Source organism: Antechinus flavipes, chromosome 3 (genome assembly GCF_016432865.1).
Source record: "Antechinus flavipes isolate AdamAnt ecotype Samford, QLD, Australia chromosome 3, AdamAnt_v2, whole genome shotgun sequence".
NCBI classification, from domain to species: domain Eukaryota; kingdom Metazoa; phylum Chordata; class Mammalia; order Dasyuromorphia; family Dasyuridae; genus Antechinus; species Antechinus flavipes.
Window position 1 is genome coordinate 261,721,726 of NC_067400.1, and position 12,803 is coordinate 261,734,528.

A 12,803-nucleotide genomic window follows, 5' to 3' on the forward strand; every position below is an offset into this window, starting at 1 on the left:
ATATCTTAATAACAGCAGCAATGTAGCTTATCAAGTTGTACACTGAAACACTTGGGTCCAATGGAGATGAAGTCCTAGTTTAACTCAGCTTCATTAAACTGGAAATGCTGAACAAATGTTACTATGGTAGAGAAATATTTTTGCCATTCAGTACATTGCTTTTTAATCTTTCTAAATTGGAAGACTAGAGATTCCTCAACGAACCTTTTAAATAGAATATATATTCATATGTATGTGTCTATATATGTATATACATGTATGTTACGTGTATATACGCATATGCACACATAAATCTATATATCTCTCAAAAAAATCAGTTGAAGGAAAATTAAATAACCTTTAGGCACTTTGAGGACTTATAATTTAAAATGTGCCATTTATATTAAAAAAAATTTCAAAAATCACTACACTGCTCTGACAATAACATGCATGTTAAATTTTCCAGTTGTACACTAATGCTTATTTAAAAATCAAATGTAAAAAATACTGTGCACAGACCAAAGAGAGCAATTCTCTCTTAATTCAGTTTTCCTCATTACTGGTAATGACACAGACCTGTGTTCTTCAAAATGGAAGAACACAAAAAAAAGTTCACAAGCCCTCACCTGAAACAAAGAGGCTTGAAAATTCAACGCAATCTAAAGTCAGGATCTCCCATTAGGGAGAAAAATTCACAGCCTTAAAAACATCACAGGTTTTCCATGTCTAAACAGCCACTACATTTAAAATTAAATTAAACATATTACACATTTTTCCTAAAGAGCAAGAAATACAAAAATCACCTATCAGATGGTGTGTTTAACAATAGTAACTGGTCCAAATAAAGCTGAAGTGTTTTTGCTCATTATTGAGCAAGTTCTTAACTTGAATTAAATCTATCAATTTGAATCTCAAACACTGTGTACAACTTTCAAGTTTGTAAGTTCAGGCTTTAATACTATAATTTAAAAGTAAAAATATAATCTGTTGTTAAAATTTCCTAATACTAAAGAAAACCTAGAAGCATAGACTGATTATATAGATTACTGGAAGATAAGCCCTCCCTCCATTTTTTTTCTGAACACCCTCCCTTTTAATCAAAAAAGAATGCAATTATATTTCTGCTTTGTTCAGTTCAAACTATAGTCTGACAGTTTTTCCTATTAATTGAACTGTAAAAAACACCACCAAGCTTGTGCTCATTAAATATATATGTATATATAAAAACATACAAAAAGTACAAGATTGATCACATTAGGAAACTTTACAGTGTCAAAGTCCTAATTGTTTCTTTTATCCTTAGTAAAAGGCCAATTTTTTTCTGTGCACAAAATCTTACTGTGACTGAAATTCCTGAATTCAGTGTCATGCTTTGGCATGCCATGCACAGAATTCAATTTTAATGTGCAGTCCTCCAAAAACAAAAAAACAACAACAACAACAAAAAAAAAAAAACACCAAAAAAAACCCAACCCAAAACACACACCACAGGACAAAAAGTTCTTCTTAAATCAAATTCTATTTGTGAATTCAGCAAAATAATTTCTATAAAATAAAACAGCAAAATATTTAAATAGTATAGGGTGGGCTGTATCTGTTTTGCAGGGGTATTTGGTTCTTAGACAAGTTCCAAAAAAAAAAAAAAAATTACACACATTCAAGTTACCAATTCTCTGTTAAATACAGTATTTACTGATGAGTTTCTTGGAATCTTTAAACAAATAGTTTATTCTGGAATCGCGATACCTCAGAATTGTATTTGACTAACCAGTAGTTTCTTTTATAATCAAACCCCGCTTCTAACGTTTAAGATTTCTTTTATAATGGAAAAAGAGCTAAGACAATTCTTGTTTTCAAGTAGAATTGTGAATGAGCAGAAAACCAGCAAGTTAACTTGGTGTAGTGGTACTCCCAAGTACTGTGTGATTTTGACTTCCACTTCACTGGGATCCAGCAAAAGGAAAGTGTTAGAAGATTTATCTATTAAGCTCTACCAAAGAAACAAAACAAGCACACCAAATACAGTCTATTATGCTCCAGGCATCCTGGCATAGCAAATTTTTGCATATTTGTTTTAAATCTCTTAAATTCCTATTACTGAAACCTAAGTGTTCTTTATCCCACCCAGAGATAAACTGTTAAACATTAGATGTGAGGAACTTATGTGCAACTGAAAACCACCTGTTTGTCACATTTCTCTCCCCCCCCCCATTTTAATATTTTTATATTCTAGGTGTAAGAAGAAAAGTTCTGAGCAATCCAGCTGTCTCTTTGGGACAACTGCTGTCATTATGGTATTTTTTTCCTCATTGGCTACACTAACTTGGTGTGAAGCCATGCTAAATGTTACAGCATAACTATAGCTTCAAAGTGATTAACCTAATACCAGAATGAAAAAGGCAATGAAAAAGAGATCTAGAAACAATGTTACATCACCAATTTTCCACATCAACCAAATAATTAAAAGGTTACCAGCCATTACGTTGCTCATAGTAAAATCGACTCCAGTGGCAAAGAATTAACATGAAACTATTGGTGTGGCTGACATGTATGGGCTCTTTTTTTTGTTTTGTTTTTTTGTTTTTTTCTGTAAAGGAGTTGATCCAACTGCCATGAGGCAGGCAACATCAGTTGCAGAGTGCAGCGGATAGATCAAGAAATTTTTTTTTCTGTTTTCGTAGATCTGTGAGTTTCAAGACAAAAAAAATGTTTCTTGCTTAAGAATTAACAGTCAAACATTAATATACTATATACACCTTTGCCATTTACACATTAGCATCAGGCCATTTATTACAAAACACTATACACTTTCCACTGCAGGCGGGTTATATATTGACAGCAATTTTCTGCAGATAAGACAGTGAATAGACTCTCCACTCCATGTTGATTAGGAATAGTTTTTTTTTTTCCTAGTTTTAAATATTAGCCAGACACAGAAAAAGGTTGGACTGTAAGGCCTGGGTGCACAGTCTTGATGGAACCAGTTAGTTATGTGCATTTCACTAATCTTTTGTTTGAGGTGGGGAAACTTCTTCATTGCCTTCATAATTTTCTTGTGCTCGTTGGCCAGTTCTCTGAGGGTTGTTCATGTGATGTGCTGCTGGGCCTGTATATGGCTGTCCATGCACATGGTTATTCTAGAGAAAAAGAGATATGCATATTGAACTTTATACACATTAAAACAAATTTCAAAACATTTAAAATTGTAAACATTTTATGACATCTCAATGAGAACATTTTTCATCTAAGCTCTACAACTCACCTTTTAGGCACACTTATGCTGAAAGTAAAAAAGAATGAAACCACAAAGTCATAGTGAATCCAAATACTCAAGTCTACTGTGTTAGTTCATGAAAAAAAAAAGAGCCAAGGAAAGTATAATACAACAAAGTTGGAATAAATACTATAAAAAGAAATAATGATCTACAATAATGATCATTTTAGCATTATTAAGCTATTACTGTAATGTTAGGAAAATAAGAATCGTATGTTCTAAGCAGGAAAATGAACTCTTGCTATGAGGGGGAAAAAAATCTTATATGCATAATAGATTGATCTGTGAGTCTGTGATAAAATGTGGCTTTATAATTACAGGAAAGGCCAAAGCATGTAAGACTCTGACATCACTCATCAATTGCTCTGCTTAGAGCATCGGGGAAGAATGCAAGATGAAGGAAAACAGGGTTGGATGGGAGAAGAAATTAAGTTAACAGATGAAAGATTATAAAATGATTTCAAATTAGGGAAAAGAAGAATCCTGATTTCTTTGAAATCCACTAAATTTAGAAAGGGTCAAATTAAAATCCTGGTAAAATTAATTAGGCTTAAGAGATTTAACTCACAATATATTTTCAAGTCTCATAAGTATAAAATCATAAACTATCTGCTTACAAGAGAGAGATCACAGACCCTAACTTTAAAAACATGAGGATATGATTTTGTTAAAGCAAGCATAGTGAGTAATTTATTATACTTATATAAGTTTTAAATGAATTACTCAGAAAATATCAATTATAACAAGCAATGGTTAAGATTGTCAGATAATAAAAGTAATCTCTAATGTGTTCTAACATTGTTTGCCAATTAATCAGTATAATATGGAAATAGTTGATTCACTCATCCAAAAAAGAGGTATTTTAATTGTCTTTTAAAAGGTGAACAGACTATATAATAAATGAGGAGAAGTAAGATGATTGTGGAGCTTGGAGTTTTGGAAGTTTTTTGGTGGTTGTTGCTGGGTTTTTTTTTTGGGGGGGGAGGGAGGAGGAGTATAATCAAAATTTAAGCTTATTTACAACTTCTATTCAAGTAGTGATAAGGAAGACACGATAATATGGTACAAAGCATATATGGGGGGAGTCAGCTTACCTGAATTCAAGGCTTGCTTGCTTTACTATGAGAATATGTGATTAGAAGTAGTCATTTAATTTAAGTTTCAACTTTCTAATTTGTAAAATGAAGAGATTAGACTAGGTGAACTCCCAGGATGCCTTTTAGACCTAAAAGTCTCTGTGGGTCTAGATCCAGGAAAGTGATTTGTATTAGCTTTGGGAAAAGTCAGAATTAGTTAATGGGTATAAGGAGGGGATGAAATCTACTGGTATTTCCCTTAAGAGACTTGTAGTCAAAGTGCAATAAGAAACAATACTATCTTTCTGAACTAGGGCTTTTAGATCCTTTTGCCCAGTATAGGGATGATTCAGAATTTGGAAATGAGCCGAATTTTTAAAGTGTAGATTAAGAAACTTGACAACGTGGAATCCATTTGTTTTCAATTTAAAATATATATACACACACACATACATACATACTCTCTTTTAGGTCTCATAAATGTGGATATTTTCTATGTAGACTTTTATTTTTTATTTCTCTGATCATAAATTTTATCACTAATTATTGTCTTCCTCAATACATTTCTCTCAAGCTTCCCAATGTGGCATAGTGGACAGATAGCTGGCCTTGAAGCCAGAAAGCCCTGAGTTCAAATATTGCCTCTGATAGACTACCTGTGTGACCTGGGGCTGGTTACTTAACCTCTTAGCTTATCATCAACTAAGACTACAAGGTCCAGAAAAGGCCTGAATGTCAACTTGCATTAGCAGAAAGTTTCTTCAGCAGGGAGATCCATATAGCAATAAAATTATATTTGTTCTCCCTTAATAGGTCAGAAGAAATATCTACGATGTTGTTTTTGCTCATCAAATCAAGCTTTATTACAAAATCTTCATTGAAGCTCTTTTATGTCCATGCTTCCTATCAGAATGAGTCCATTTGTTTATTTGATACTTAAATACATTATAATTCTTACAATATATCTGACCAAGTAACCTCTAAACAATAATCATGGCTGGATGACCTTCATGCACCAAGAACATTTAAATATATTTCATGAAGACCCATGCCCTTTGCTTTTGACAATTCCTTCATCCCTATACTGTTCCTTTTAGCAGTGAAAAATATTTCATTTGCACATCACAAAACAAGGGATAGTCTTTGCTCTAAGTAACAGTTACTTCTGTATATGTTGACATGAAACAACATACACTTCTATTCACAGCCACTAGGTACAAGACTAACTGGCCAACCTGGAAAGTACTGTTGGCTGAGAGCTGAAAAACGTCCCTGTTACTTTACTTTACAGTTACACCTTATATCAACAGAATTAGAACAGATTCAGTCATTCTGGAAATGAACACTTCATGGTTTTTGAGAAAAAAAGCAAAAGCAAATTCTTATTTACCTGCTGATATTGAGATCCAGGTGAATGGGGATATAATGGGGCGTCTTCTGGTGGAGATGATTCATGTTCATCTGGGGCATCTTGGTCATCTGGTTCCTAAGGTGCACACATTTAAAAAGAAGTAGAACTTGATTTTCTAGGCAAATTCAAATTTTTTACTTCATGGTTAAGCTTAATTTTTGACTACAGTTAGTTCTGTTATAGAATGCTTTGAAAACAGAAATGTGTTCCAACACAATTGATATAGTAGGGACCATTTTGAGCTTAATGTAATTAATTCTTGTCTCCTATTTCCATAAGCATTTTTGTCAAGATGAAGTATCATATTTATTGTGTATCTTCTGGAGAATAAAAGAACTTGTGAGTAGAAGAGAAGGGGTGGTCTCCTTCACCCCTACTCTTTTCTGAGATAGCCTCCTGGTGGTACTGAGTTTGCTGCTCACCTGTCTGCTCAATATGCTCAGAGTGGGTCCGGTAGCAGCTCAAGGTCAAACATGAGACCAATTTGTTGTAGTATTTTTATTTTTCTTAATAATTTTAAATTGTATAAAACTGTGACTGAGGGTTTTACTAGGTTACCATCTTTTTTTTTTTTTTCATTGCTAACATTTTGAGTTTTGTATCCCTAGCCCCATTTCTTCCATAAGGTCTTTAAAAAAAAAATATTATTTTTTAATTATTATTATTATTTTTTTACCCTGAGAGACTCTGAATAGCAGAGTGCTTTTTGGGAACATATATGCTAAATTATAGTAGAACTACCTGAATTTAAAGTCTAAAATAAATAATGATTTTTATTTACTAATTTTTGTTTGTTTTCTAAGGATTCTAGTAGTTTTTGTATAAGAAAGGCACATATGAAGTACATTTAAAAACTCAATTTCTCACAAATTTGTTTCATAGTATGACAAAAAATTCTTGATTCTCCCCTCCAACTCCCCCACCCCTCCTTCTATTTGTTGAAAAATGCAATTTTAACCTTTTTTACCTCCTCTGGACAGAGTTCACAAGCTTTTGCAAGGGTCATCCGAGCACTATGTGATCTCTCCAAAAAGTAACCATTTGATGTTTCATTGCTCTGGACTGGAGGAGACCAGTTGTTGTATGTATACTGAGGATTGCCAGTATATGGTCGCCGTTCAAGTTCATCTCCAAGCCACTCCACTGCCCAGGTCCACTTTCTTTTCAGATCTCCATTACTCTTCAAAATAAATCAGACACATATTTTGAAAAACAATTCTTTGAAATGAAAATGAAATCTTTTAAATGATATAGTACAGATTTAAAAGATTATAAGATCCTTTTTTTTCCCAATGACTATCTAAATAGTAGCACCATAGGGTTTTAGGAATTCAATCAATTCAGAATTTAAGCTTCATTATAAATGAAGAAAGGTTTGGTATATAAAAAAAAATAACTGTTAAGTACTAGAAAGCAATCTTTATAAGAGCAAGTAACATTTTTATCAAAACTTTCTCTCTTCCTACTATTTACCACTTATTTAGAAAATTACAGTTAGACTTCATTTTTGACTACTTAAAATCTACTAAAAATAAATATAAAGATTTTTCTACTTCTTTTTATTTTCATCTGAACCATTTTTTCAACAATGCCAAAGTTGCATTTTATCTCTGATAAAGAGAATGGGTTGAACCATGACTTTCTAAATTTTCCAAATGCAGATGTTCTTGAAAAAATCAACTTTATTGCTTAAAATTTAAGAGAAAAAATGTTTTGGCTATTTCAAATGCCTGATTAACTGACTAACATGAGGCATTCTGTGTGTGTATGTGTATGTATTATTTTTGTCCAGACCAACCTGCAAAAAGGGCAAAAAAATTAAATACAGCATTCATTCCCTTCATGACTTTTCTTCAAATGATACATATCATGCCTAATTTTCACCAATCAACTTGTATATATAAGAAAACCAGGAACAGATCTTAAATGAATTGTGTTTTAGTCAAGGTCATCTTTCTTTACAACCTTAAGATCATTTTGAAAGTCAGTGGTGAACAACAGAAGTTTCAAATTCAACCTAATCACATAAAGGACTGATTTCTTAGCATTTTTCCAGTTGTGACTGAGTTGATAAAACCAAAACCAAAAACAAAAAGCCAAACAACATACTGAGAAGCTAGGAGCCACAAATACTGAGAACAGTAGAAAGTTCTCACCTGTAAGATTTGGTAGGCTACAGGACAATTACTAAAGAGAGCTACCATACATTTTATACACTGATAAGCTCTTTTCTGATAATGATTTTTAGAGCGCTGAATTGTATCAAACAGCCCATCCCGATCATCTGGTATTCCTTTAAGTGCATTATGAATTCTGAAAAGAAAAAAACAAGAATACAAGTCTCAAACTCATAAAAGAAATAAACATATCAATCAAGTGCATGAAAAAATTTAAAGAGGTATCCAAATTACTTTGCGGGTGAAATGGAACATACTTACAATGATTTGTTTGCAGAGAGCAGGATAAAGTATCACTCAGAAAAGGAGATGGATTGATCATATAAGTAGAGTTTAAAAGACCAAAAAAGAGAGAGACAGTCCAAGAGATGCACTTACCCCTGGCCTAAGTTACTTATTTGACATGTTTTGTTTTCATATTTACCTTCATTTTGGAATGTATCCCTTCCTCCTTGACTATCCTAGGGATCTGTCCCTTATATAAATAAAATAAGCTTCCTTGATGTTCCTCATACATTATACTCCATCTCCTACTTGGAGCATTTTATCGTTTCTCATACCTAGTCCTATTTGTAAATATTTGTCTCTATGTTGTCTAGAGCTTCTAGAGAGCAGGTTCTAGAGAGCAGGTTCTCTTTCTTTTAAACTTAATTCTTTTTGAATCTTTAGTACTTTGAACAGTACCTGAAACAATAGTTGCTTAATAAATGCTAGCTAACTCAGGAAAAACAGCAAAAATTTTTCAGCAAAATAAACCAACTACTGAAGCTGATTGTACATATAATTTTCGCTCTCCCTCCTAACTTGGCAAAGAAGGGAGAGAATGTACTTTCTCATTTTTTCTTCTTCATTAAGTTTAGACATTTATAATTCTACAGCCTCCAATTTAGTATTTTTTTTAAAAGCTCTTTCCATTCACATTGTTTTGCCATTGATGCATCTAAAGAACTGTAAAAAGACCTAAAGAAGTTCTCCAGCACTTGATGTAAAAAATGCAGGAAGAATTTATGTGATGACATGGAAAAGATCCAACATAAATAAAATAGGATGACGTGATCATGGACATGTGATCTGCACTGCTATAGAGAGTACTGATATTGATGTCAGCCCCAAACGAGGATACAAAGATATTAAATTAATAAATTAAAACTGGTTTAATCATCTCTCCACTAAATCCTAACTACACTTTTTTCATTTTCTTGACTTTGACCTGCACATCTCAATTTACCCTGCCCTATATTATGCTATATGTAACGCAAATAACATTTTCACCAAACCATTCTCTGGCATAAATTTGTTCATAACATCCTTATACTACATTGACATTGTACTTGTTAAGCGTGTTCACATGCACTTATGATAAAAATATACGTACATCACGTAAATTGGACTATAGGGGTTATTTCTTTAGTAATATCCAAAAGCACAATGTTAAGATTTTATATTCAGGTGTTTAAAAGCAGGTTGCCAAATAAATCCAGGTCAATAAATCAGATAGATTCTACTTAGTTTTAAAATTAGAAGATAATTAGGTTTATATATACTGATCCATCAGCAGAATGGACAAAAGTGCAAAAGAATGCACTTCTGCATTCAAACCAAAACCATGGCCTATCTGTCAGTGATTAACTTTTCAGTTCAGTTCAGCATTTTACCAAAGGAGTATATTTTGTTTAGAATTCTTAATTTCTTTTACAGCAACAATGTACTTTATTTATGCTATCATCACATTCTAATAATATGACCTTTTTGAAATTATAAGGCTGATAAACATAAATGTCTTGAATTCAGGCAAGCACATATTTATCACTGTCACTGAAGATATATCATATATTTTCTTATTTTAGTCATTAAAAATAATTTGTCAAAGAAAGTAAATGTAATCTAGGAGTGTACTTACATACTTAATCTTATTACAAATACATATATAGCTAAGAGCTATAATACGGTAAGAAAAATATTCTTAAGTATCATCAGTAGCTCGTAAGAATATAAAAGCATTCAGTAAATAGCTTACATTGGGTGCTTTGCTGATATTCTTTGTGATATTTACTATAAAAATTTTAATACAATTTTGCCCCTGATTATACACATAATCACCAGGCACTTATTAGCATAAGGCTAATACTTAATATCAATGGATGGCTTTCAAAACACTGCAGTTCATTTTATTATCTTTCAACATTTAATTTTCTAAAAATCTTATTTTGAGTGATCCTGTTATATTTGTTTCCAATTATGTCTCTCCCTTTATTTTACCCAAAAAGCCCATTCCTTTAAACAAAGATTTTTTTTTAAAAAAGAAAGAAAAGTAGTGTAACCAAAGTAACCAACACTTGGTCTAACTCTGATAGCATATGCAGTGTTTTCACATGCATAGGCTCCCATCCTTACAATAAAGGAGGCATTTTCTAACTTTTCACCAGAGCCAAGCCTGTTCATTATAATTAAGTAGTGTTCATTTTTCTTATTTTTCTGTATTTAATTTTCAGAAGGACTAATCAAATTTGATAAAAAAAAGTTCAGCCTTTTCTGTTGGATTATCAAGAGGCTAATCCTATTATACTCAAAACTATCTTCTAAAATAAATTAAATATTATACAGTATCATAAAATATCACAATAGATTTATTACAAATGGATTCACATTTTGCAACACAGTAGGTTCCTATGAAAAGTAAGAAAATGGAACATGGAAGAATTGGGAAAATTCTTCAGTGTGCTACATGATTGATTGTAGGATTCTTTAAATACTTCTCAGAATCCTAAATTTTACTGCAAATGCCAATTTTAGATTGACACCTGTTCATTATCAACTCAAAATTTTTAAGTCTATGAAGAAGAATTTAAGAATTTATGATCAAGAGAAGTATTTTGTGTACTCTACTATAACAACTTATAGAACCAAACAACTAGTTATTCATATATCAAAATGATATATTTTTAAGGTAATTTATTATGTGGGTAATGAAATGATTAAATTCAAGACTGATATAATGTAACACTGACAAAATCTCATGGTATTCTTAATGTATCTTGATGCCTTTTCTGATTCTTCACTATCCCTGTTCCTTATCTTATCATTAAACATTTTTAACATTCGAGAAAAAATTTTAAGGCAAAAATTGGAAATTTGTTCATTAACAGAAAATGATTTGGGCCATGCCTTTCTTGAAAACTGGAGTTTTATTACTATCAATGGCAGAGAGAAAGATAAGAACAAACCTGTGTGTCTGCCAGGAATCCTCAATTAATAAGATTTGTAAAAGGAGATCCAAATAAGGTCGGAGTTCATAGGTATATGAATAGGCAACCTTAAAACAAAATAAGATGATGTGATTTTTTCAGCTTAACAAACAGTAAAATCAATTAGATGATACGCGTGTATGTGTGTGTGTGTGTGTGTGTGTGTGTATGTGTGTAAATGTATATATAAAAGTTTTATTTTCTTTAACCTGCCAAAGTAGTTCACTGAGGACTGTAGAAGAGAACTGAGGATTCTCCCAACAGCAAAAACGAAGCAATTTGATGGTTTCTTCTGAGTTACTGCAGTCTTCAATAATTTTCTTCACATAACTTGTTCTCACAAACAAAATATCTGCCACATTCTGCTGAAGTGCCATTATAGGTTGAGATAAATTAGGATCACCATAGGGGTTGGAAAGAGGGGGATTACCTAGAATAGAGTTGTTAACGGATGAAAAACTGACCATTTTCTCCACTGTGACAGAACAACAAAGCTATCAATAAACTTAAACCACTTACTTCAGGACAAAAAAAAAAAAAAAAAGCAGAACTTAAATCACTATCCCAGGGCCTATCCCTATTGTAGGAAAGGCAATATTTATTAAAATTGTTGAGTTGATATGGCTCCTTTCCAAGAATATGAATAATTATTTTTGGCTGTACGTTGGAAACTAGAACACAGTTAAGGTGGGGCACAAGTTAAAAGATTTACTTGGTAAGACTGCCAGGATTATGGAAAAGTAATATCACTCATTGATTTTAGATCAACCAAAACCAATATTTATAACATGTATTTCATGTATTTAATTTATTTTATTTGGTAATAATCTAAGTGTCAACCTGAAGAATTGACAATGCTTGATTGTTGATAAATAAAATTATTTCAGTTCAATTCCCAAACCAACCACCTGGTAATCAAACTGTCAACTTCAGAAAAATAAAGAGCTCTTTTGAATCCTTTTAAAAGTTTCAAATCTAAGAAAAAACAAAGCAAAACAAAACCTACAAATATACCAAAGTATGCTTTCTGACCCTACTTTTTGAACATAATCTAAATAGTAGAGGGTCTTCAAACCAGTTTTATTGAGATATATCTATCGCCTACTTTTGTGTGACAATAATTCATGAAACTGTCTTTTTTGAGTTACCAAATAGTTCCAATCTGAATTTGTGGTAGGAATAGTCACAAAAAAGCAGTCACAAGTCTTTTGAAGCATTTACTTACTGAATGGTTACTAAGGAAACTAGCATTTAAAATAATGTTTGAGAATGTTGCAATTTACCATTGATTGAAGACTGCATCCGGGACGATACATTGCAACAACGGATCAGCTGTGACACTACAGTATATAATTTGCCTAGCTCGGCATACTGATATTTGATGGGTGGACCTGGTCCTTCATCCAGAGCAACAAGCATAAATGTGGCAGGCACATTCAGTTTCAAAAGCTGTGTTTTTTCTGCCATACCTATAGAGTAAGAAGAAAACATATAAAAGATGAATTGAGAGAATCAGGAGGGATAAGCTTGAGTTACAAGAAAAATAATTACTTAAAAGGACCTGGCTGTAATTTTTATGATCTAAGTCCATTTCTTTGTTGTTGTTTAGTTGTTTCAATCATATCCATCTCTTCACAACCT

At 32.3% G+C, this 12,803-nt stretch overlaps 1 protein-coding gene across 4 annotated transcripts in view; it reads right to left on the minus strand.

Moving 5' to 3' along the window:
- Positions 1–1,479: 1,479 nt before the first annotated feature.
- The window catches only part of USP9X (ubiquitin specific peptidase 9 X-linked), a 249,024-nt gene continuing 237,700 nt past the window's right edge, over positions 1,480–12,803 (minus strand). For 2 of the 4 annotated variants that reach the window (XM_051985022.1, XM_051985020.1), the window contains exons 39-45: positions 12,446–12,631; positions 11,372–11,592; positions 11,142–11,230; positions 7,897–8,053; positions 6,699–6,920; positions 5,720–5,815; positions 1,480–3,116 (exon numbers count right to left, since the gene is read on the minus strand). In XM_051985022.1, the coding sequence (XP_051840982.1) occupies positions 2,982–3,116; positions 5,720–5,815; positions 6,699–6,920; positions 7,897–8,053; positions 11,142–11,230; positions 11,372–11,592; positions 12,446–12,631 (1,106 nt within the window). In that variant the 3' untranslated portion in view covers positions 1,480–2,981. The remainder of the gene's footprint in view (positions 3,117–5,719; positions 5,816–6,698; positions 6,921–7,896; positions 8,054–11,141; positions 11,231–11,371; positions 11,593–12,445; positions 12,632–12,803) is intronic. The other 2 variants (XM_051985023.1, XM_051985021.1) reach the window with 1 other exon arrangement.